We start from the raw sequence: 26,677 nt of genomic DNA on the forward strand, positions 1-26,677 counted from the left end.
CATTTGATTTGCTTTGCTGCTTCGAATAGAAATATCGAAGAAATACATCTTTTTAACGTCAATATCCGACAATTGTGTTTACAGGTTCCTTTACTTTTAAGTACAAATACATAAATTGATATCTTACATATAGGTGATCGTATTTACGATGTGTGACATATTTTCGAGAAAAATGTTGAATACAAAAGATAATCGAATGAGCGTCTCGAGGCTTTCACGGCTTCGGTTGTCACAATTCACGCTGTTACATTTGGTCTTATTATACGTATTTAACACTGCTTCGTCTAACGTTGTTTAAAGCTTCCAAGAAAGAGCCGTGTCCAAAAGGAAAAACATTCCGACGTTTCGCAGTCGCAGCAGTACAGTTGGCTTCATCAAGGTGTCGCGCCGATATCCATATGATATCGACGTGGACTTCCGGAAATAGAGGGAAACGATACAGAGATCGTGAATCGCTCGAACAACAGTGCACCCTGTTCCACTCTTTTAATCGATTAGCTAACCAATTAAAAATACTGTTAGCTTATCGTCCTAACCGGAAGTTTCCGTCATTTGGATCAACGATCTTGAACTCGCAACCCCACTTACGTAAAAGAGTGTTTTTCCAGGTGCATGCCAGTATCAACGTGACTGCCTGATGAACTGCAATGCAGACAGAAAGTCGGAATTCATAACAACAGTGTCAAGGATAACAGTGTGGATTGTAAAAGTTTCACGGTTTCAAGAGGGGAATACAACTGTCCTATCTGTTTCTTATTTGCTACTCGTCTTCAAGATTACTTGGAGGTTGACTTTCTTTTTTCAAATGGAAATTGTATCTTTTCTTTCCGAATTCTCATTCTACGGAAAGAAAGAAAAAACTTCATAAAGATGTATGATAAAATAAAAATGTATTTCTGTTTTGCTGCTTTGAAGGTAGAGCATGGAGAATTATAGGATGCAAATAAAATTGCTTTAATTTTTCTAGTAATCGTTAGATGCTACTTTTATACGCTACTTTTCTATTACTTGAAGTTATTCTATTACTTGAATAGTTTTGCATAATATTCGTAAGATGTTTCCAAAATGTTCTTCATTTTCTGCTAGGTAATAGTACAATCTGTTTTCAAATTCAATTTTCACCTTAAATTTAAAAATTTCTCTTAAAGTGTCGTTTACTTGCCAATTTCTTCCCTGGTATTTTATTTGTATCTTCGAACAAGTCTCACTACGTTCTCAACAACGTGTTTATATATCTGTAAATATCGGAGATTTAATATTTATATAATTATATGATATAAATTATTATACGAATATTAACATAACATAAACATTTGAATTATATATGCAAATTAACTGAATTAAATGTGCTTGTATACAATATAAAACATAGTGATAAATCTGGATAACTGATCGTCATTTGTGTCTAGTTAAACGTAAAATGTACAAAGATGCTAAAAATCCTTTGATACGCGTTGTAGCTAAATAATAAACTTTGTCATAATGAATATTATCAATGTTTGTTTATGCCAAAGCGATGCGCGGTCAGCAATAAAATTTAAAATGTAAAAGTCATACTAATTCCTTCGTCGTTAACACGTGTAATAGGCATTTATCATTTCAAGGTAAACATAAGGAAAGGGCCAACAAGTGGAATTTCTTGCATGTAAGAATTTTTATATGTGGATTTACTTTCATACTCGAGCAAAGTAGTTAATGTTTCTAATAACGTCAATGTTTTGTAAACTCTTAGGTTTTCTGCTATATTGCGTATCTTTAATTTTAATATTGTAACAAAATGTCGCCTTACGTTTGTTATTTTATTATTTATTTCTTTTACATGAGACTCTCAATTAGAAATCGCAAATTAGAAACTTATTTACTTATATTAATTAATTGGCAAATTATTCCAATTTACCCAGCTGACTCGAAACAAGATATCTACGCTTACGCGTATATGATGTTACGCATATATACGCAATAATGCACATACACGTATAAGCCCAGCAGTGAAATAAATGTGCAAGTGATCCAGTAAAATGCAAAAATTTCATGATTTATAGGAGGATCTAATCTAATTAAGGTAAAATACTCTATGCTACGGCGTGGCCGCTAGATCTTGAAAGTTATTCGGATCCAGTCTGACCTTTCTCGTTTTATTAGCCACGTCAGCCGAGGTATGCCCCATCATCTCAAGTATATCTTACCGTCTCATAAAGATACGGATAGAAGCGCATAGCTACGGGGTCCTCCCAGATCAACTGTATCTAGGAATTATGCAAACTGATCGTCTCTACACAACCTTAAATAGCTTCTATTTTTCTTTCCAATCCGTTTCTCCAATAGGTCGACATAGATCTTTTTTCACTTTCTGATTCTCCTTCGATCTCGTTTACATACAAGAAACAAATCATCTATCGCTTTTAAACAATGTTAATCGCTGATTAAATTAAGAGCTGCTTAATCAAATGTAATATCGAGAATTAAACAAATAGCACTATTTATTTCATTAAAAAGATGCTTTGATAGATATTAGAAGTGCTTCAGTGAATTATTTATTGACGAACTCATTTAAGTAAATAAAATCTGTCTATCCAATGTTCAACATTTTAGTCTCTTAATTATATTTTTAAATAAATTTTTACGATTTGGAAAATAAAGTACAAAATTTACACGTTACTGCATCTTGCTTCTTTTTTAAACTAGAGACACAATTTTTTATGTTCGTTGGATGAAACGATGAAACGAATCCTTTCCTGAATCTTGACATATACTCTAATTTAAAATGTTTGGAATATACATGGATGCAGGAAAATAATAAAGAAAAGTATGTAGTAGCAACGTATAGTGATATAAATTATTATTAATATAACATATATAGATTATTACAGTTTCATAAAGTCAACATATGTAAATAATAAAGTCAACGTTTACTTTACAGAATTCGAAACTTGTACTTTTGTTTTATTTTAGTTAGTTTTTCGTATAATGAGAAATTTATATTCCAATCGTTCTATGCATAGATATTTACAGTCCAAGTATTACTATTTCAAGGTAAAACTAAACAAGATTCTAAAAAACAAGTTTCGAATTCAGTTATGGACATTCAAGTACGTAAGTTAAAAATCTGCTTGAGGATATGTTAAAATAAAATAATATATAATATCGTTATTATTAAATTAATAATTGAAATTTATCAATATTTACATATTTCGTTAAAGAAACTAGAGTCTTTAATTCATAAATCTAATTTCTCGACGCAACAGAAAATTACCATAGGCTCTGGAATGGATGTATAAGTACTTTCCTTTGGCAAGAGTACTATACATATTATCTTCTCTCCTTAGACACAACTTGGAGACATAACAACTCTTAAATTACTCTAGAAATCTAAATAAATCAGTTCTTACTCAAATCACTTGTTATTTGATGCTTTTGATTACAGATTACTATTTCTCGGTTGTTATATTCGTTGCAACATATAATAAAATAATTATACATATAAGGTGCCGTATAGTAGGTGGTGTAAGAATAACATCCTTCCGCTTGGAACCAATGTTGGAACAATGTTGGATCACCAACATTTGAGAAAAACATAGTAGAAAATACACAATAAGGCAAAAGATCATGTCTTTTTAGTAATTTCTTCAATTATAACGTTTTAAAATAAACGTATAAATTTCTGGAATTGATAATTTTGCCACCAAAAAACCACGCGTACTTTGACGTGTTGCTCCTTTTATCCTTAAAATAGCTCTTTATTCGAGACTCGATTTTTACTCAATCTTTTCAGAATTACCAAAATTCTATCAAACTCCTCGATCAATTGAAAAATCACATATGTGTATGTCGTTATTTGTCTTTTATCTAGGTACTGAAATAATTTGTTAAAAATTGAAGATATTACTTACAGATCATGACAACTATCGCAGCAGCAATATATATATATATATATATGTAGGTATATAGATTATTTCAGCAAAGTTGGTAACACTTTATACTTAGCATTTTCAACATCTACTTTCTCAGAAACAAAGCCTTAGGCAAAAAGATTTTATTTTGCATTTTCCCTTTACATTTACATCCTTTCCTTATACCTTTTACATCTTCTTTCATTTCTAGAGTTTACTATCGATTCAACACAATATTACACATTTGAAAATTAAGAATATCGTTACAGCAATTACTGCGAAATAGACAAAAAATAAAAAGATAAAATTATTATTCAACTGTAACAAGTATATTTACATTCAGTTCTACAATCTGCTCACAAAGCGCATCATATGATATTTCGTTCTTTTCTATATTTTGATGATGTATGAAGTGTATACACCTACAACTACACATAATATGCAGATTAAGCAAAATTGGTGGCCTTAGGTGTGGTCTTACTGAAAAGCAATAAGATTGCATAAGCTGTAAACCATCAAGAGCATAGTACAAATGTTACAAATGTGCTCTACCTTGATCACTGTTTTTCGATATTTTAACATTAACAAAACAAGTATTTATATCGAAATTGCATGAAATTACACATTATGTATAGTATATAAATATTATACGTAATAAATGAAAATTTACTCGTCTAAAAAATTTGATGATTTCATGAGTTTATATATGTAGTATATATAATAATAAATCATAGGAAACATAGAAAACGTTATTGGTTCGTCGACGTATCTTTCTAGTCATCTATTGCTTTTGTTCTCCTTTATCTTGTCATTATGCATCTTTGATTAAGGGATTTTGCATTCTAAAAGGTATATTTACTACCTAGAAAGGATGTACTAGAAAGTAAGGTTACAATCTTCTATATCTTGGAACGACCTTTTGCTATAACGACTCGAACCCGTTTTAACGACTAATATCGAAATTAAGATACAAAGCGTAGCTTTTTTAATTTCCAAATTTTTGTTATACATACCAAGAAAATAAATAATAATAATAATTATTATTATATATATAGGTATCAACAATAATTGTATATATAATATATATTATTATGCATATTGTATATTGTATATATATATATATTTATTTATTTATTTATTTATTTATATTTAGCAAATTATGTTTATATTTCTTTTCCGTTTTAACGAAATATTCATTCTATAATACCATCTATAATAAAATTCTTATTTAACGTACATACACATTACTATATTCCAATTATACTTTATTTTGCTTATGTGATATTGTTATAATAATAATAGTTTGTCTATCGAAATATAAAATAAGGCCAAATATTGTGCAAAATAATCTACAATACGAACGGAACAAGGCTTAGAAATGCCAAGTAATGAAATGCTCATCCATACTTGCTGAGACGAAGCCCACCCTTGTCATAATCTTGTATATTATTGTCATAAATCTTTAATAAAAATTCCAAATTACAGAAATAACAGGAAAAATATGAAATTATTATAAAAGTATCAGTGATAAATATGAAAGTTGTAGAAAATATATGATATAGCAGGTCCGACTACGTAATTGCTGATAAATGTCTCGATAAAAGCAACAGATACGCATATATGTAGGTGACAAACAAATTGCTATTGACTGACACTCGTTCTTGAAAGATTTGCGTAAAGAAACATTAATTCTAGCATGTAAGATGATCGAGAACATAACTGAGGTGGGGCAAAATTGTGAGGGCGAGTAACTATGAGGAGAATGGTTAGACATATGAACAGAGGCAATGGGAAGGGAAAATCTTCTTGCGCGTCTTCGTATAAATGCTGGCAGTAAGTACTTGTACACGATACTGCAGATTCGGTCTTGCTCAAAGCGACGACACACAGCAACCATCATCATGCAGCGTATAGTGAGTGTTCGTTTTACACGTCTATCAATATATAAGTGATTTAAAATTAAAAAGTGAACAAAATTTTCAATAAAATAATTCAATAATAAAAGAATTTACAATATTCAAAAATCATAATTATTAATATACATGTATAAATCAGTTCACAAGGTATTACATTATTTCATTACGTCGCATAGAACTGATTATAGTTTCTTTGCAGTTTTATATTCTTTACCTTAAATAATTAGTTAGTTACATGCAATCTGATCGTGTGGTTATAGAACAAAAATTGTTTTGACAAATTTCGTTTTTCTCGGCGAAATTTCTTTATTTATGCGAAATTATATCATAGCAATATTTGATTATCGTAGCATCGTTATCTTGCACCGTAAATTGTTACAGTACGATAAAAGTTATAGCGATATAACGTTCTAAAACGTTTTTAAAGGGACCACAAGTTTTGTAAATCTATTAACAACATAAAATATGCAATCAGACGGTATTTATATAATAAAATTAACAGGCTTTATGACGTTAACTTGGAAAAATTGATATTAAAATTGTTAACGATTTCAGTTATTGGCGTTCACTTTATTTGGCTGCGCTTTAGGACAATATGGTGCATTTCGCGGTTTCCCAAATCAAAATGCTTATCGACCAACACCTAGGCCAGCCTATCAACCAACGGTTCAACCACAATATACACCCCAGTATAGGTATGCGTTTACATCATATTACGATTCAACAATACTGTCTAGCAATAATAAATATCAAATATTATACTAATATTCTTGAGCACAACATCTTTTATTTTACAAATATTAATGTTCATTTTTTAGTCAATAATGGGATAATTTATAAACATATAGTTATCAAACTGTCGCAAATAAAAAGGCATATAATGACATTAATATAACATATAGCTCTTCCTTTATATTTACGTTTTAAAGATATTACATTTTAAATGCACTTGGATCGTATTTAAATTTCCGCATAATAGAATACCTATCTCTTTTGCGATAGCCCTGGGAGGTTTATAGCCATACGTAGTCAACAGAAAGATACCTACCCAGATGGAACTTACACGTTTAGTTACGATACCGAAAATGGGATTTCGGTTGCCGAAAGCGGACGACCTCAAGGCACTTCACAGGGACAAAGCGAGGTAAGATTCTATTATTATAATATCAATAATTACCCTAAACGAAACAAAAATTAGTTACCTTAGCTTTTTACTATGACTATGTCGCAAGTAAGCAACGTGTATTATTGTAAACAATATTATTTTAAAAATGTCATATCACGAAAATGATTGAGATAAAATTTATTTGTTCACATTGTTTTAAATACAAGTTCGTATTGCGACTAATCATCTGTTTGTATTATATATCAGTAGGATAATTAGAATACCTTAGGATAATTAAAGTTGTATCGGAACTCGGCGTTTTATATGTTGTATAAAATATACAACATGAATGAATTCTAAAGCGTATACCTTGATAGGTTGATATCGATGAGTTGTAATTTTCTTTTTTCGCAGGTTGTCCAGGGCAGATATTCATATTCCGCACCGGATGGAACTCCCATCACCGTAGAATATACAGCAGACGAAAATGGTTTCCATCCACAAGGTGCACATTTACCAACTCCTCCTCCCATCCCAGAAGCAATTAGACGAGCTCTAGCTGCTAATCCACCCGGGCCTGATGACTCAGATTATAGGCAACCATATAATCCAAACCTTTACCGAAGATATTAAATAAAATATTAACTAACTAAATGATTTTAAGAACTTCTAAGCTTGCATTTAATCTTTACGGCCTTACATTACGACCAAATGTCTGTACATATGTATATCGTATATAACGGAGATACCAAGATTCAAAACTATATAACAGTCACTATACGATAGACGAATAAATCTTTTTTATCTTTTCTCACTCTATTCCATGTCCTTTTGTATTTTTCCCCTTTATTTAAAGATATTTCCTATAAACAGTATATCTTGTTATCACGCAATTCGTTTCTTTAACTTTATTTACTGCTTGAATCATATTTAAGACAATGTTATTTATTATGCAACGCTTAAGTTTATGTAATGTCCATAGAAATTATACGACCATCGTCATAATGTTTCACACCTAGAGCATACTAAAATGCAGGTGTCGTGTAACCTGGAGAAACAAGTGATCTTTTCGAAGTGATAACTTGTTCCTCGTTTATGTTGTATTTAGGAATTTATTAAAATCGAGATGATCCGAGAATCCGTCCAACGTCTGTATTATACAACTCAAATGATGTAAAATATAATAATCTAATAACTAGTAAAATATAATCGGAATTAAAATTACATGTTTGAATAAACAGTCGTATAAACGCCATAAATTAAGTAGGGTGCATATTATCTCAACTTTTACTTCCCAAAGAGATTTTAAAGTACTTATGCTACCATATACAATCATACCCCCTCTCTCTCTCTCTCTCTCTTTCTCTCTCTGTCTCATAAAACTTTGCCACTTTACTTACTAAAAACTTTTGTTTAAAACGAGAAAAATATTAACTGAAGATGTACAACGAAAGTAAGAGAAAGAGAGAGTTATATATAAAAAGAATTATATAGAAGCAGAAACATTTTTGACGAATATAAAAACGAAAATAAAAGACATATACGAAAGAATATAAATGAAATAAGAAATGTTTTGTGCAATTGAAAGAAATTACGCTACTTAACGAAAACATCTTTCCACGTGACGTCCTATTAAGAATAAGAACGAATTGCAAACGCGATTTCTTAATGTAACGACATCGCCTGTACAAGGTCAAAAATAACTGAACTCGATTACAAGAAACAAATCAACTTTTCCGCGTGTATTAAGCAATCTGTGGATTCGATAGCACTCGACACCACTCAATACCAAATTGCAATTGTGTGTAATGAACCACAATGAAATACAGTGTACGTATAGTATGACCTGTATATACATAGCTCGTACCTTAATAGTGCGGGAAAGCATGCTAGTTGAACTTCAATTGCACCATGCCTCTGACTGATACGTAAGAATTGCGGTAAAAGAAGAGGGCTGGGATGAATCCAGGTGAAAGCGTTCTATTGGATCTTTCATTATCTTACATTTTTCTACAGATCATCCCGGTCAAGGACTGTCTAACACGAACGATGCAACTTGGGCGGTTCCTACACTTCCTTCGAACGTTCATCCACTAACGATCTTGTGCAAAACGTAAATTCAACTAGAATGCCCCAATTTGTCTAAACATACCAGATATTCGAATGTTATTTTCTGTATTAGGCTCGCAAAATTCAAAGAAAGTATATTAACACTGCTCAATTGTGTTAATAGAGTAATATATTACCTGATATGATAAAAGTTGTATTCGTAAAAACTTTTAATCATATATACGTTACGTACATACTAAAAATCTATATTTATTCTCTCGTGTTCTGTTGACATCTTTATAAAAAATATTAATTTTTTTTATTATTTTTAACTAATTAATACGTGTTTTTTCAAACTTGCACAGATTTCTATATAAACAATTTTTTAAGTGCATCTTCCTTTCTAATACACTCTAATTCTATACTCATTCCAGATTGACGATATTTCAAAAAATTAATATTTTATGAAACTTGTACAGAATGTATCTATATGCTCACGAGAGAAAATTAAAATATATAAAAGATAGAACATGAAACAAATTTTACGTATCTACTTCTATGTACGTGAAATCAATTTTGTGTATTTGAAAAGTGTTTCTTTCGCAGGAATCCTATATTCTTTTTATAGCACTAATCAACGAACCTTTTCATACTCTGGAAAAGAAAAAATTAGGTAAATTACTTGCTCAAAAATTATTACAATTTTAGGTCTTTTCAATTACATTTCTGTTTATCAGTATTCTTTCGCTAACGCATTGTTATGTAGTAGTATAGTATAGCACTACTGTACTACTATCTACTATCTACTGCTGTATCTACTGTACTATGCAATCTGTTGCTAATATGGATCGGTGTAAGGTGCTATTAGTAAAGTTTCGTTCATCGTCGGAAAATGCCATTATTTTATATATGTCATGGCAGGATACATGTGTGGATCACAACGGACGAAAATACTTTCGATGTCGCAAAGCTATCGTAAAAAGCATCTTAAAGCATCGTAAAGAAACATATTTTAAGTCAAAACATTCAACACGTGCGTGCTTTTAAAAACGTGTTACTTTATTCAAATTTATTAATAATACGACATACAATGTGTCCGGTTTATCCGTAAACAGTTAAATATCCCGAAAAATGTACATGCAAGATACGAAAAGTGATTGGAACAAAAGTTATAGCGCATCAGATGGCACATATCATGCTTGTGCGATTTATGCGACTTTGAAATGACTCTGAAATACCCTATCAACACTATGTTTACATTTTTAAATCCATATTCTTGTAGCTGACGTGAAAACATTTCCAAAACCCTATATACGAATGTATTTTACACAAGACAATTTCGAGATACGAAAGGCCAAGGTTGTCATAAAGAGCTTCCCTTAGATACGATAGGAAAAAGAATACATTTTTTTATTCATTTCAAAAAATATTCCCCAACATTTCGGTACATCACATTACGTTGCATTACATTACATTACTCGCATAAAATCGACTCTTTTTAGTACCACCGTAACGTACAACGTCCGAGCGAGTAATTTATATCTCGAAATTATCTTGCACAAAATACATTCGTACGTAAGGTTTGGAAGATGTTTTGACGTCAGCTACAAGAATATGCAATAGAGAATTTAGAGATTCGTTAAAAAACTTAATCTCAATCCGCTATGACTTCCGCCTGAATCATTTTTTCGTAGCTTGTATATTTTCCGAGATGATTAACAGTTCACGGGTAAATCGGATACACTAGAGATATTTTTCTTTCTTTTTAAACAATTCAAAAATAAAATAGATTCCTGCAATTTGCTCTGTAGAACATTCGGCAGAATGTTTTAGTTGTTAAGGATAGCGTGTGGTTGCTGATCTCGTAAGAATACGTTCGTAAGAATATTTGAGTTTGCGTCACCAGGTCCTGCTGTTGTTTCTTTTTCAATCTTCTAATGGCACTGTCGATGTACGGTGTATCGGTTAATGGATTTGGGTGGTTTATTGTTTTTGATTTACATCCGTCGGATACTCGCTGAATTTCCTCCTTTACAGTCAGGATTTGAAAATCTTTGCGTATTTCTTCATTTCATATGTAGCAAGATGCGTCTACTACCAAGTCGTACCAAGTATGATCGGCTGCACGGCTTCCACTTCCACATTCCGTAATTGGATACCGTGCGTGTTGCTTTAATTCTGTCTTTATAGATTAGTAGCTTGTTGTCTATATTTAACTTCAAACGGCCACTCTGTATACAATAGATATAGAGAACGATTAAATAGCAATTAGAAAGAATGTAAATATTCCATCAAGGTACTTTTAAGGTTTCATATAAAACATTTTTCTGCATTGTCCATAATCGTAGAAACGATAACGCGTATGCGCTTAAGACGAACCTACTGTGTATATCTTATTTTTTAGAAATCGAAGAAGAATGTATCAAAATGTTTTTCAAATAATCCCGATATACCCATTTTTGTTATCTTATTGTTATTTATTAGTATTTATTATGTTGTTATTTCCAATGAATGCGACATGCCAACATTTTCTTCTCATCAAATTCTTTTTTTTGAGACTTTGAGTTGATAGAAATTCGGCGAATAACAAAATACTGTTGCTAGCACTTCGTAAGACATATCTAAGAGGATGTTAATTTCGTTTTTGGAGTTTTGTAAATAGACAAAAAATTATTACGTCTTAGCTAACTGTACCAGTAATGAGGCGTAATGACCAATCAATGTATTCGAGTATCATGTATAGAAAAAAATCTAATAGTTAAATACAACAGGTTTCATAAAATATTAATTTCTGATCTGGCATATTCAATAAACAGACTAAATAAATGTTTGGTCAACCTATCGATACATATCTTTTAATTACTCTGTTGCGCTGTGCATATAACAAAGAAACTAATGAAAACGGTCAATCGGATCCAGTGACTTTGAAAAAAATAGAATATTGTTCACACAAAGCCACGAATCAGAAAACGAGTATGAGTGGTTTTTTAGATTGCATTTTATACCTTGAATTCATTGATGCAACAAAACGAAGACAGTAAAGCAACCTACTGTAGACGATCATTCCATCAAACGCGATGTAATTTCGTTTTGCTTCTTGTTTATTGGATGGCATTTTATTGACGGCACTATATTTTTTTCAAAATCATTGAAATCCCACCGTGCGTTTTCATTATCTTTCTCGTTATATGCAAATCGAGACAAAGTAACTAGAAAAGATCTCGTCAAATATCGAATAAATGGGTCTTACTTTTAATTACATGATAAAAATACTCCTTTGCCTGTATAGTAAGTTTACTTGGTGCATAAATACTTTTAATAGAATTTAGTTTCTCAGCATATAAACATAATTGTTAAATTACATATTACTGAATATCTAAATGAAAGATATAATGACAATTGACTCGATACATCTAATTTATATACGTATATGTATAATCTCATGGTCGCAATATAGTTTAACGCTACTAGCTTTTTTTCATGAGAAAAGAACGCCGAAACATTAAAGGACTATATTACTAATATATGAAGTATTCGACAATACAGTTTGCTAAAAACAGAAAAAATTACGGTAAGAGACAACTTACGTGTTAAGTAATGCGAGAAAAAGAATGGAAAAGTGATTCAAAAATTCATTATATCATAAATGACATTAGCCGATATATCGAATCAGTTTAATCAAGTTCCAAACTTTTGGACAGGATAGAAACATGTATCAATCGATACTACTACAACAATATAACTCGTATAAAAAAAATTTTCTAAGCTCCTTTCTAATTGTTCGAATGAAAAATGGAGCTTGGTTGAGTCACGCGTAACGTGCGATTGTTTTCACTTTTTATATTGGAATACATAATTATTCATATTTTTCTAAACGTTTATTCGATTACACGCAATAATTATTTTCACAGAAACCATCTATCTTTTCAAGAATTATTTTATTCTAATTATGAATATATATTTAAGGGTTCTATCCCGTTTATTTGAAAAAAGACTGTTAAACACAGACAGTGGCATTTAACTTCCAGAGTTATTGGCGAATTACAATACAATTATATTGTTCACATTCTCACAAACATCGACATCCTTTTTCTATTTCGTTGGCTAATTTTCATTTTTAACGTATTACACATTTCCTTCTACGTAAATTTATTAATTTATTAATTTATAATTTATTAATTTATTAATCAAAATTTATTAACGATAATTTTCTACGAATTGATCGATTTTGGTTCGCTCAACTGTAAATGCGTCGCGTGTAAGCATAAAGAACAAAGAAAGCGATTAAGTCCAAAGGGATCCAAGCACAACAGTACGAGAGTTCAATTAATTTCTATTTGTTTAAACTGGTCTGTCTAAATATGAATTCTGCGAGATGTGTCATTGTATCTCAATTATTTTCTTTGTTCCTTATTCTTATATTTGCAGGTAATAGCGAACAATTAGTAGAAAGTGATCGTTGATAAATTTTCAATTACGACCTAGAAGAATTAATACGTTAAAATAAAAACTACCAAACAAAATAGAAAAAGAATCACGATGTCTATAAGAACGTGAACAATTTCATTGTAATTCGCTAATTACTCTGACAGTTGAATGCAATTTTAAATTTAAAAAAATGAAATTTCAGGTATGTATAATCCAAGATATCAAAAGATATTAAAAACAAAAATTGAGCTACGTGTGGGAACAGAACCGGGTACCCTTTCTTGCTTCGAAACTTCGGGAACGTAGAGCACGTGAAATCATCGGGCGAAAACGCGAGTTACGCGCTAAACGTAATTTCACATAACTGACGATATTAATACTTCTCACCACGCTCGGACAAGCCTAAACAACAACTGATAATAAAAACAAAAAACAGAAAGAAAAAGAAAACGCATTGCTAAGGTCAAAATGGGAGATCTTCCCAATCGATCATGCAACGATTTACTTTAAAGTGGAGGGATCTCTCCGATCGGTCATGCAGCGATTTACTTTAAAGTAGGCAGATCTCTCTCCCCATTCGGTTGGCTGAGTGTTAAGGTAGTACTACAATCAGTTTCATGCGGTAACGTAACAATTACATTACAATGCGTATGCGTTAATATGTAAGAACTGAAAATCGTTTCCTAGAAAATGTAAACAAAGTAACAAAAATTAGCCAATTTATGAACACTTAAGAAATATTGCTTTATTATTTCGTATATTTTATATTATAGTTAAAAATTTATAAATAAATTATAGGCTATAGTGATTTCGTCGTCGGTGATATTATGCTGCTTATTTTATTTGCTGTTTACCGATTATCAATAACGAAAGGAACTAACTAAATCTAGTTACAACTAGATGGCACGTCGGGAGTCAGTGACGCTGGTCGCTACAGAGTTTTTGCTAGTAATGGAAAATACCTAACCTTAAATTCGGTTTACATCAGTTTCTTTATCTGTCGAATAAAGTATCCTTAACATTTCTTAATATTTGAAAAATTTAACTAATATAACAATGCCTGATCACTTAGGAGAAGATATGCGAAAAGTAAAAAGCGAAGAAGGAAAAGAAGAGAAAGAAATAAAGTGTAAGCTTTAAATATTAAATATTTGCCTTTAACTGTGATTTAAAAGAATTTATTAATGTATTATTTCAGCTCTCGATGAAGGAGATATTGCTCTGCTTAAAACTTACGTAAGTGAAATTGTATAATAAATTTGGTAATAATAGATAATAAAATATTAATAAAAAATAAATTTAATTTAGAATAAGGATTCTTGGAATTATTCTAACAAAAATAACGCTAACATATTATTTTTTATACAGGGTCAAGGACAATATACTAAAAGTATTAAAGCAGTTGAAGAAGATATACAAACGATAATTAAACGAGTTAACGAATTGACTGGAATCAAAGAGTCCGATACGGGTCTTGCACCGCCTGCTTTGTGGGATTTAGCTGCGGATAAACAAACTTTACAAAATGAGCAACCATTGCAAGTTGCACGCTGCACTAAAATAATTAATGCAAACTCAGACGATCCTAAATACATTATAAATGTAAAACAGTTTGCAAAGTTTGTAGTTGATCTAGCAGATTCAGTTGCTCCTACTGACATCGAAGAAGGAATGCGAGTAGGAGTGGATCGTAATAAATATCAAATTCATATTCCACTTCCACCAAAAATTGATCCAACTGTAACAATGATGCAAGTTGAAGAGAAACCTGACGTCACGTATAGCGATGTTGGTGGTTGCAAAGAACAAATTGAAAAATTGAGAGAAGTAGTTGAAACACCTTTATTACATGTTAGTATTTTATAATCATTAAATTATTTTTTTCTGTGCAAGATAATTAGAAAAAAATAATTTATTTATTACAGCCAGAAAAGTTTGTTAATCTGGGAATTGAGCCACCTAAAGGAGTATTGTTATTTGGTCCACCAGGTACAGGCAAAACTTTATGTGCTAGAGCTGTAGCTAATAGGACAGATGCCTGTTTTATTCGTGTCATTGGTTCAGAATTGGTTCAAAAATATGTTGGCGAAGTAAGTATAACATATGTCTTGACTCGGAATTATTAAGTAATATTTAACTAAGAAATAAAGTATGCAGGAGTAAACAAAAAATCATTTTTAAGCAAATATAATGTAAATTTGCGAGCTAATGATACTTAAATCATTCTTTTTGTTATTTTGTTAATCAGACTTTTGATATTTCTAATAGCTTAAGTATTTATAACTTGTTAATGGTGAATATACAAGGTAATTCATAAATGCATGTTGATATTCTGGCGATTACTCTACACGTTAAAATAAGTAAAGAACGTCATATGCACATATCTCCTGCATACCTTAGTTTTCAAGTTATGAATCGCCTGGTGTAACAAGTATTTTAAAAATGTGCTTACTTAGACGATAGCCTCTAAAATTATTTCTAACTATATTTCACAAACAATATCTGTGGATAATTCCTTGTGTTGTAGACCAAGGTCCACTAACAGTAGAAGAAATATCATTCAGCAATTTGCACTTATGTAAATTTATAATAATTTTTCGTTTTTCTAATGTGGTTTCTGTGATTTTCAACCCATATTAATTCGTGGCGATAAATTGTAATGATAAATTTTGTATACAACTAGTTCGAGCAATGATCTTGAGACAACCGACGCTAATAATGGTTACATTCGATGTCTCATATTGTAAAAAAAGTAAAGCAGTAACTGAACGATTATTTATTACACATATATTTTTACTGCTTCCTGGATATTTATTAATATTTAACATACATTAATATTTTCTTACGATAGAAATAGGTATTGGATTCCTTTTTTTTTTTCAATTATCTTGGAGACTTTTAAGAATATGTGTATATTTTTTATTTGTTAAAATTTTGTTAATAAACGATGTTCTATAATATTTTTGTCGAAATTAAATTGTGTACAAATGCTTTTTACACTGACTACATATGATATTTTTTTATAAATGAAATTCAGTTTCTAATTATGTTCAGTTTATAACTACGTAATAAGAATAATAAGAATATTCTATTTTCTGAATTAAACATAATAATATTAAATTATTATTATTATATTAGATTGAGTAATAAGTTCATTGGTGTATTTTTAAAAGACACATGAACATTTTAGTACTTTTGTATAATATTAATCAAGAAATAATTCATTCACTGTATTTCTCTATGAATATGTATATATCTTTCAAAAAAAGCTCAGATACATGTTTTTTATATCTCAAACCAATATTATATCATACTATATTGGTATTATCATTATTGTTGTTGTTGTTGTTGTTATTATTGTATTATATTATACATGTAATTACATTATATATAACTGTTCTATCTAACAGGGTGCTCGTATGGTAAGAGAATTATTTGAAATGGCACGTAGTAAAAAAGCATGTTTAATATTTTTTGATGAAATTGATGCTATTGGAGGAGCTCGGTTTGATGATGGAGCTGGTGGTGATAATGAAGTACAACGTACTATGCTAGAATTGATTAATCAATTAGATGGGTAAAACATATGTTTTATTATTAAATATCTTCAATAATTAATAATAGGTAATATATAACAGGTAATGATGATATTTATATGATTTTAAATATTTTAGCTTTGACCCGCGAGGTAACATTAAAGTTTTAATGGCAACAAATAGACCAGATACATTAGATCCAGCATTGATGAGACCAGGACGTTTAGATAGAAAAGTAGAATTTGGATTACCAGACTTAGAAGGACGAACACATATTTTTAAAATTCATGCGCGTTCAATGAGTGTTGAAAGAGATATCAGATTTGAACTCCTTGCACGTTTATGTCCTAATAGTACTGGAGCTGAGATTCGATCTGTATGTACAGAAGCTGGTATGTTCGCAATTCGTGCACGTCGGAAGGTAGCTACAGAGAAAGACTTCTTAGAAGCTGTAAACAAAGTGATTAAATCTTATGCTAAGTTTTCTGCAACTCCTAAATATATGACCTATAATTAAATTTATTATGTACACTATTCTTATTTGTTCTAAAATATAAGAATATCAAAATATTGTACTGCTAATTATAATATCATAATTAATTTTCAATTATTAAGTATACAATAAATTGTAATTTGTTTCTTATTTAATGTTATACTTTCTTTACCTTTATACATATTTTCTCATAAAAATAATATTTCCTCGCTTATACTATTTCGTTCTTTTGAAAACAAGTAGAATTGGTTTTTAAGACCTCATGAAAATTGAATTTTAATGGGGCATCTGGTTTGTTGATTAATAAAGATATCATTCCAAGTTCACCCCCATGCCAAGAAATCTTGAGTCGTTGACACATCTGCACAAAATAAGAAGATTATATTACTTTATATAGCATATATAAAACATTTGCGTATATTTTAATTATACCAAAAAAATTACACAACATATAGTAACAAAAAATTCCTTCTTAGAAAGAGCTAACAAAATAAAAGTTAATCTTATTTCTTTGATGGGACGCTATATTTTATTTATCCGTGCACGGTAATAGGTTTGATTATGAATTCACACGATCTACTACGCTATCGATAAATTGTTTAATTGTTTGAGTCCCAAGCAGCGCAATCACGCTGTTTAGATTTTGTGTCGAAAAGTTCCAGTACATTTGAACGCTACGGACGGCTGTCGGTATTTTGTATTTCATTGTTATCTTCTCAATAATTTTTATTGAACAAAACTTGAAATATTTACATACGTATATATAATATAGATGTATTTCATAAAAATAATAAATATGACGAGCGCTATTGCGCCGCTTGTTTCTCTTCACAATCGATTTAGACGAGCGCTAACGCGCTGTTCGGGATTTTTCAACCCTGTTTTTTCAAGGACCCCTGTGTCTAAAACGGTTAAGGTCGCCAAAATTATCTCTAATTTTCAATGTCATTAAGAAGTGACATTCTATTTAATATCTGATTCTTCAACACGCATTACTTATTTATCAACATATAATATTTATATTAATCATGTACATTTCGTGACTATTTACAAAATTGACATTGATTTATCAAAGGAATTCTGAGTTATTTATCTGATTCTAATTATCTAATTATATCTATTATAATTCTGAGCAAATATCAATTTATTATTGTTGTGTATAACCTTGTATGTTTCTTCTCTAATAATGCCTATAGAATTCGATAAAAGGACTTTTCATACAAATACAAACATAATACATGTATATGTGTTGCATAATATAACAAAACTAATCAGAATACTCGGTCATCCATGAAAAAATTAGCTTTTAATAGGGGAATCAATATCGGTAATTATTTACGAAGTTTCACGGAAGCCGGTAACGTTAGCTTAACTTAATCTTTATTTTATCTAATTTTGTAAGTATATCATAAGTTCGATTATTACCATTTATTATTATTTATATACATATACATACTGCCGAACATATTTTTGTATTTGTGTATAATACGAAAACTAAGGCTGTGCACGGTTATCATTAGGTTGCGACGGGAATGGGTATACATTTTGCATACATTATTTTGATCAATTAAAGATCAAAATAAAGTGCAACATTCCAAGAGATTCATCAAAAATTATTTCACGCTAGGCATTACCGGCCGAATGCTTCTTTAGCATAATCCATAACCCATTATTTTTCCTCTTTTATTTATACAATACTAAAAATGATTATCTGTCTCATCAGTGAGTTAAGTCTATTAAATTGGACTATATAAAAATGTAACCGCCTACTCCAGAATAAAATGTAACTCAAATTTTATGAAGCATTTTGAGAATATCTCAGAACTTAAGACTTGAGCGGCGGTAATGTTAATTTTGACGACATATTTCAAGGTCATTGATATCGATGAGATCATCTGTTTTAAAAATAATTACCTAAATATCACATCATTCTTTTTATATAGTGGCGAAATAGCAACAAATGATCAATCGATCCTGTTGCGTACCTTTATATCGAATTTTGATACCCAAAGATTTACCGCTTATTTATTTATATTAATATGACAACAAATGGTACCAGAATATACATATAAAAAGTGATTGAGAACGCACAATATGAAGTTCTAATCAGTATAGGTGAACAAAGCTAGAAGAAAATATAATCGGTCGTGAAATAGAAATGTGGGGATAGCGCTAATTACAACACAAGATAATATTGTATAATATTTAATTACTAGCAAGAAAACGGAAGAATTATAAACAAGATATTAAACTTGAATATTACTGTTAAAAACTATATATTATTTTTTGTGTAGGTATAAAAATGTCTGAAAATCAATATTATATTAAATATTAAAAACTTACCCTTAATAACAATACTTGCATATTTTGCTCTGCAAATCGTCTAGCAATACAAGATCTAGGACCATGACCAAAAGGTAACAATACATATGGATGTACTGATTTTCCATAATTTATTTTACTGCTACTTTCTGAATGTTCACGTAGCCATCTTTCTGGTATAAACAAGTCTGGTTTGTTAAAGTATTCAGGAAGACGACAAGTGACTTGGTTTTGTGTTACAACAACAGTCTAAAAGAAACGAATGAGGAGAACATATTTTTACTTTGGGTATTTACATAAAAAGAAAATATGTTATATATAGCTTTTCTAATATAACAAAACATTATTAAAAGTATTAATAAAATGAAGCTGTTATCCATTGAAAGTGAATTCTATTGAAACTTATAGCACATCAACTAATTTACATTTTGTTAAGATTTATAACTTACCCTTTTAGGTACTTGATAACCATTAAGAACAATATCATTTTGTAATATGCGACCTATTCCTATAGAAATTGGATTTAATCGCAAGCTTTCCTTAATGACAGCTTTGGTATACGAAGCATTTCGCAACACACCTGCTGTTATTGGTTGACTATGATCAGTTAAAAACTGTGTGGCTTCAATTCTCAATTTTTCTTGAATATCTTGATGCCTTGCCAGGTGATACAAAGCAAAAGCAGTACTGTAAGTAGTCTAGGGGCACAGAAAATTTATATATTTAATTTCTCTCTTTTTATAATCGTTAGCCTACACTATTAAATTACTAATGTTAATAAAAGGATAGGGAATTTAGTCAAATTCAATTAAATTTTTATATTGTGTGTAAGCTTAAAAATGTATAACATATTATAAAATAATATAAGTTATATCACAAGTTTTTAATAAGACATATATCTATTTTAAAAGTATAATAGTATCTATATATATAATGTTTCTAATAGTAGTATTTATACTCATAATGTTCCTAAACATTACACTTTGTATAAAAACATATAACATAACATATAATGAGCATTAATTATTTTCAGATTTAATATCATATTAAATGATGTCATCATGTAGATATTTACTTGCTCACTATAAAATGTATATATATAATAATCTGTTTTCTATAAAATAAACAAATTTTACATATGTAAATAAAGATCTAAATTTCTTATTTATATATTCAATCAATACAGTAATTATGTATTTACAAATATCTAAATGTTATTCGTATTTCTTAAATTAATAATAAACATGCACATGCATAAATATAACACTAATACGTAGTTACATCTATAATGATATGATTATAATATTTACAGTATCTATACCAGCAAGTAACATGTCACAAGCCATGCCCACAATATCCTTAATATCCAGAGCAGGATTTTGTAAATAGGCATTTAAGAATGATTTGTTATGTCCAGTTTTCGTGCTCTGTTTTTTCTGAGATACCAATTCTAATGCAACCCTGATACATTAAAAAAACATAACATATGAGGTATAGCATTTAAAAATAAGCTAATTATAATGTACAGAATGAAATATTTAGATTACTTGAGTTAAGCTGATTGATATAAAACTATATTAATACACACACATTTCTGTCTACTTATAACAAATATTGTTAACGTGCCGTTAATAATTATTTTCAGCATATAAAAACCTTCTGTGCTTTTCTTATTGTAGAACTTACAATATAATGATAATAAATTATGCAAATTATCTATGAGCAACTTCAATAAATTCGTGATTTTGAAGACTTTGTATAATGAGAAATAATCTAGTAATCATAAACAATAAATGATAATCCCATGTAAGATTAAAAATTATTGCTTACATTTCCATGTATGTTTGTGCCTTACGTAATTTTCGGTACAATGGGGTTTCAAAAAAACGCCATAATTGCAATCCATTATCCAACCTTAACATTACGCTATTTGTTGTAAAGGCAGCCTTGATTAATTTTGAACTTGTAGAATTTTCACATCTTTCTTCTTTTGAGAAACTATTCAATCTTACATCAAAAACAACCAGACATGTCACTAAAATCAAGTAAAGAAAAGATTATTAGACATTAATAGTACATCTTTTTATTTATATGTATATAAATTTATTAATAGTATGTGTGTCTGTTTGTCTATTAAGATACGACATAAATCATTAAATTTAAGTATAACATAGTTGAAATGTAATTGCAAAAAAGAAACTTCAGTTCTATGTACATTAAGAGATATGTGTGATCATATTACATTCAAGGAATAAGCGTGATAAAAGAGGTAAGAAGTCATCAAACTTCTCATTAATACATAATTCAACAAATTCTTGAATGACATCATCTGTTTCTTTTAAATAGTTGATCACGTCTTGAGGTTTACTAGAAACTTTTTGGAACTCTTTTCGTAATCTCCACCATTCTGTCCCATTTCTGAAATTTGTAATACTATATTAGAGTAAATTAATTTAATAGAAAGTTGTATACGCATCATATTAATACTATGTGCAATATCTATTTCTTCAATATCTATCTAAACTATGTACTATATAAAAATATTTATAAAAACTAATTTTTAACAATAAGTAGTCAAGGAGTCAAGTAGTCAAGTGCACAAAATTTTACAAGATTAATTTCTTCATAATTTAACTTGTTTCTATCTAAACATTTTAAAAAATTATTAATGCTATATTCGAAAATTACAAATTTTTTATAGGGTTTTACACTAAAATTAGATTACTAAAAACGTAAAATAATAACAACATCTGTAAGAATTGGCAAGTGCTTTTCTAATGTAACTTTTTATAACGCGTATTTATTACGTTTTAATCAATCCAACTCGATTAAAATTATATTCAATATTTGATATCCAAAAATTTGACCATAGTGCAATATTTTAACAAAATACCTATGTACTATATATGTATATGCACTATATATAAAAATATGCTGAATCATTAAATACACATATAGATTTTATATACTTAGTACGTATAGATGTTCATCTCTTTCATATCTGATATAGATATTCTAATTAGATATACATATTCTTAAAAGGCAACAGTAAAACATTATAAAAGGTTATGTGTGCCTTTTAATAACATACATATGTACATGTTTCTTCTAATTACAAAAAGAAAAAAGAAGATAGACGTGTAGTAAAATATAAAACTGTATAAAAAATTATCTTCACAAATTGCGTAATCTATACAGTATTTTATGTTAAAAAAGATAAAGATTGTATGTACAATATTTTGTTACGAAAAAATTAAGAAAATATATGTACATATAAGTATATAATAAAAATCTTGCAAAACAATATGTTATGAATTTACATTTTGATTTGAATTACTATTTGTTGGTCTAACATCAAATAGAAAAGCTTTTAATGCTCCTGTGTTTGTTATTAACTTACTAGTAATTAAATAATATAACTAGTTAACAATATAAATTACTACAATAATTTTACTTGATATTAATTGGAACATTTATAGTCTAACATTAGGTATATAAAGTTAGCTATAAAGCTATATAAAATTTCTACAAAAATTATAGTAAATTATTGTAAACCGTAAATTATTGTAAAACGTAAAAATATGTGTATTACGTGGGTAATAAACCTCCGGTGTTGTATACATCAGTGCGATCTTTTCGATATTTCAAAAGTGCTAAATGACTTCTTCTTTCTGGATGCAAACCTGATTCCGCTTTGAAAATTTCTGCTATATCTTCCGGCCTATAAACCAATACGATATTTACATTAGGTACTATTTCTTCGCGTACCAGCGGCCCAAACTGTTCCAATTTTCTTTTTCCGCTTTCATATAAATTTGTAAAACTATATTCACCTGTTAAATATTAACAAATTTAAATAAAACAGTATTAATATAATCAGGTTGTAATATTAGACAGTCGCGAAAAAGAAATTTTTATATAAAAAAGATCGCTTTTTCTAATTTTTTTAAAAGTACTATGTGTCATACTTGAAAATATACAAATACATATTTATTTAATGTAATAAAAAATTCATTTACACAATGATTATAATCAGATATAGTAGTATGTATAGTAAATACGTATAATTTCCTTTTATAATTATATCATAAATACTACATCAAGATGTTTCTATTTGTTTGAATTATTTGATTAGTGATTATTTGATTGAATTATTAATTGATGTTGAGATGTACATGTATAGTAATTTTTAAATTGTGTTTGATTTTCTTACCAATAAATGGTAGATATTTGTAAAGTGTTCCAATAACAGGTAAAGATTTTGGTCCAGGAATATTATTGAAAGCTTTTGGTTGATGATCATTCGTTTCGATGTTACATTTTGTAAAATTAGCAGAGTAAAACTTAATATAATATAGCTTCCTTTTTGTCATATATGGACTATACTTCTGCAACCATGTGTACATTGCACTTATACAATAATGTAAAAAATGGATTGAAGTAAGTATCACAATTTTCTAATGAAAAAGATTTAACAAGAATTCAGGAGTAAAGTGACCACATCGGACTGATTTTGAAGACTATGTGTCTGCACCTTTTGGTGCCCGTTCGTGCCCACGAATGTGTCGTTCCTTTCTTATTGTATCATCTCTTTCTAACTTTGCATCATCGTTCTCTGTCCAGTTTACACATAGAATTTCAATGTGTTGCGTACCATCGCCTGAATTCGATGTGTCGGCGATAAAACGTTTTGTTAATGGGTTCTATTATCTGACAAAATCTACGAACGAAGATTACCCAGAAAGAATTAGATCCTTAACAAATCTTAATTTGACGTTGTGACAATAATAAATCAAGTTCAACATTAATAATAATTGGCAAATAATTAACAATTAGTAATAATATCTGACTCCGCTTTTGTATTAAATTAAATTTTTTTTATATCTTATCATTTATATGTTATATGTATGTATGTATCGTTATTCCATATTTATAATGAAATATAATAAATATGATAAGATAAAATAGTATAACAAAATAATATATAATAAATTATTAACAAAAGCATTTTTAATACCTAATATTTGAAATAGCAAATGAAACACTAATGACCAAGAAGTTTAATTTATTGCTGATTATACACATACCATACCTACAACATATTAATTACTTCAAAGCTGTGATATAAAATTTTTATGTACTTGATAATATTGCATCCACTTATATCATTATATTAGTCTCCGATAATTGTGGTAGCATGAAGTAAATTATAACAATATGAGAATTATACAGAGGAAGATATTGTGTAGTACATATGTATTACACTCATTCTAAAAATTAGCAATATATTCCTTTTATTAGATAAGGATGATATCTTTATCACAGCGAAATGAGAAAATATTATAAAATCTATAGTATCATTTTGTATGGAACTACGATCTATGATTATGAATTTTGAATCTCATTTAAAACGCTTTTTGATAAAACCAATATGTAACGAGCTATTTTAGATAGTAATTCTTATTCACTCACCCTGTATGGCAAATAAAAGATTCATGTAATGAATAAAATATACGTATTATTCATGCAGTTTCTTTAAACTTTTATCGATCTTTTTGCTTATGTTTAGCATTCGTTTCGTATTTAGAATTCCTCGACCCAATTTGAAATCATACATGATAAAATGAACTTTATCTGTATAAGGTGTATACAATATTATGTAAGTACGTCACGACTATCACAATGATATACCATATCATCGAATCGATGGAGATTTCAAAAAAACCTACCGTAGCATTGTATAAACCATGAAACTTACCGTTTGTCTTTCGAACTAAAAGGAAGATATGTCCTTAATCATCGAGTCGTTAACCGAAACTGAGAGCACCTTTCCGCTATATATGTATATATATGATTGATCAATTCAATAAATCCTAGTGGCAAGAAACAGCAAATTGGGAATCGGCGTTCAAACTCCAACGGTTACTTACTTTAGTCGCTTTGTTTGGTATTATAAGTATAAAATTAAATTCATAAAATTATGCAATGATTAAGATTGTGCTTTGGTTAAATATTTTATCAACTAATCATGAAAAAGTTTCCAATAAATGAAATGAGATAAATAAAAATCAATGTTTTTAATATACTTTTCTGGTTTCCTATTTTTATCTCATTTTGTTTCACAGACTTGTATATTGAAATTACTTCTATCTTTCACTGAACACTTAATAAATATATGTATTATATAATATGCAATAGAATGTATGCCGTATACGTAATTATATACATATTTGATTGGTATATCTATTATTCAAGTATTCTATTAATTATCTGAACAATATATTTCTTCTGTTACTTTAATATGAAATTGGTATTAATCTATATACAAACTGCTAAGTTATACATTGAGGACTAGATACGTATTTGGGAACAATCAAATAGCGAAGATAACATTGGATGAACAAGGATGAGCAAGACCTTTAGCTAATATAATAAACACATACTGAACATACTGATGAGTTATTGAATTTGAAACAAATACGATTACATTTTTGAAACATATGATAAAGGCAATAGAAACGATAATAATAAAATAAAACCTAATAAAGGCCAATGCTCGAAAAATTGTACTTTATATGCAGAATTGTAAAAATTGGTAATAAAATTAATAAACATTTTGTGTAAAACTATAATTTTATGTAAAAGAAATATCAAATAACAATGAAAAAAAAATATTTATTTATATATTTACATTTTGTATACTTAGTACTATGTAGTACAGCACAAAGGCGTCTGTTCTAGACGTTGCTTAAAGGTTCTTGCTCTTAGACATCTTTATGACATCTGGTACTGGTAATATCCCACAAATGTATCAACACATTTTTTGAACGTTTTATGTATAAATCAAGATGTCCTTAAGGCACCTTATTTACTTTGGTACTTTTACTTTGGTCGTGAACAGGCATTCCCAAAACGTTAATTAGAGATCTTTAAGACGT

At 29.2% G+C, this 26,677-nt stretch overlaps 3 protein-coding genes across 7 annotated transcripts; 2 read left to right on the plus strand and 1 right to left on the minus strand.

Annotated features, from left to right (window-relative positions):
* Positions 1–981: 981 nt before the first annotated feature.
* dib (Cytochrome P450 302a1, mitochondrial) lies at positions 982–25,824 on the minus strand. 5 transcript variants are annotated; one of them, XM_069125095.1, is made up of 11 exons: positions 25,670–25,821; positions 25,498–25,573; positions 23,953–24,399; positions 23,332–23,572; positions 21,982–22,157; positions 21,570–21,774; positions 21,050–21,200; positions 20,189–20,437; positions 19,761–19,988; positions 17,598–17,778; positions 982–993 (listed from the first exon to the last, which is right to left on the minus strand). In XM_069125095.1, exons 3-10 carry the CDS (start codon positions 24,143–24,145, stop codon positions 17,629–17,631), a joined length of 1,593 nt encoding a protein of 530 aa, XP_068981196.1. In that variant the 5' UTR covers positions 24,146–24,399; positions 25,498–25,573; positions 25,670–25,821; the 3' UTR covers positions 982–993; positions 17,598–17,628. The 5 variants fall into 5 exon arrangements, with proteins under 5 accessions (XP_068981196.1, XP_068981197.1, XP_068981198.1 ...); XM_069125096.1 differs by lacking the exon at positions 982–993 and adding an exon at positions 17,235–17,373 and having other exon boundaries at positions 17,677–17,778; positions 25,670–25,823; XM_069125097.1 differs by lacking the exon at positions 982–993 and having other exon boundaries at positions 17,551–17,778; positions 23,953–24,127; positions 24,274–24,399; positions 25,670–25,824.
* On the plus strand, positions 5,667–7,730 carry LOC138185445 (endocuticle structural glycoprotein SgAbd-2). Its single transcript, XM_069124421.1, has 4 exons — positions 5,667–5,803; positions 6,362–6,501; positions 6,809–6,950; positions 7,326–7,730. The coding sequence occupies exons 1-4, from the start codon at positions 5,678–5,680 to the stop codon at positions 7,542–7,544; spliced, it is 627 nt and encodes a 208-aa protein (XP_068980522.1). The 5' UTR covers positions 5,667–5,677; the 3' UTR covers positions 7,545–7,730.
* On the plus strand, positions 14,316–17,567 carry Rpt1 (26S proteasome regulatory subunit Rpt1). The gene is made up of 6 exons (XM_069125099.1): positions 14,316–14,517; positions 14,587–14,624; positions 14,757–15,239; positions 15,314–15,478; positions 16,799–16,965; positions 17,063–17,567. The coding sequence occupies exons 1-6, from the start codon at positions 14,445–14,447 to the stop codon at positions 17,439–17,441; spliced, it is 1,305 nt and encodes a 434-aa protein (XP_068981200.1). The 5' UTR covers positions 14,316–14,444; the 3' UTR covers positions 17,442–17,567.
* Positions 25,825–26,677: the final 853 nt, after the last annotated feature.

The sequence above is a fragment of the Bombus flavifrons genome, chromosome 12 (assembly GCF_040668555.2).
Source record: "Bombus flavifrons isolate JBK064 chromosome 12, iyBomFlav1_principal, whole genome shotgun sequence".
NCBI lineage: Eukaryota > Metazoa > Arthropoda > Insecta > Hymenoptera > Apidae > Bombus > Bombus flavifrons.

Bases quoted from the DNA above. Each gene is read 5' to 3' on its own strand.
- Rpt1 (XM_069125099.1), top strand. From the start codon at position 14,445: ATGCCTGATCACTTAGGAGAAGATATGCGAAAAGTAAAAAGCGAAGAA. The intron at 15,240-15,313 runs GTTAGTATTTTA...TATTTATTACAG, and splicing joins TTGAAACACCTTTATTACAT to CCAGAAAAGTTTGTTAATCT. The intron at 15,479-16,798 runs GTAAGTATAACA...TCTATCTAACAG, and splicing joins TTCAAAAATATGTTGGCGAA to GGTGCTCGTATGGTAAGAGA.
- dib (XM_069125095.1), bottom strand. From the start codon at position 24,145: ATGTACACATGGTTGCAGAAGTATAGTCCATATATGACAAAAAGGAAG. The intron at 21,201-21,569 runs GTAAGCAATAAT...TTAATGTATCAG, and splicing joins GCACAAACATACATGGAAAT to GGTTGCATTAGAATTGGTAT. The intron at 19,989-20,188 runs GTAAGTTATAAA...CGTTTCTTTTAG, and splicing joins GTTATCAAGTACCTAAAAGG to ACTGTTGTTGTAACACAAAA.
- LOC138185445 (XM_069124421.1), top strand. From the start codon at position 5,678: ATGGGAAGGGAAAATCTTCTTGCGCGTCTTCGTATAAATGCTGGCAGT. The intron at 5,804-6,361 runs GTGAGTGTTCGT...TAACGATTTCAG, and splicing joins CCATCATCATGCAGCGTATA to TTATTGGCGTTCACTTTATT. The intron at 6,502-6,808 runs GTATGCGTTTAC...CTTTTGCGATAG, and splicing joins CAATATACACCCCAGTATAG to CCCTGGGAGGTTTATAGCCA.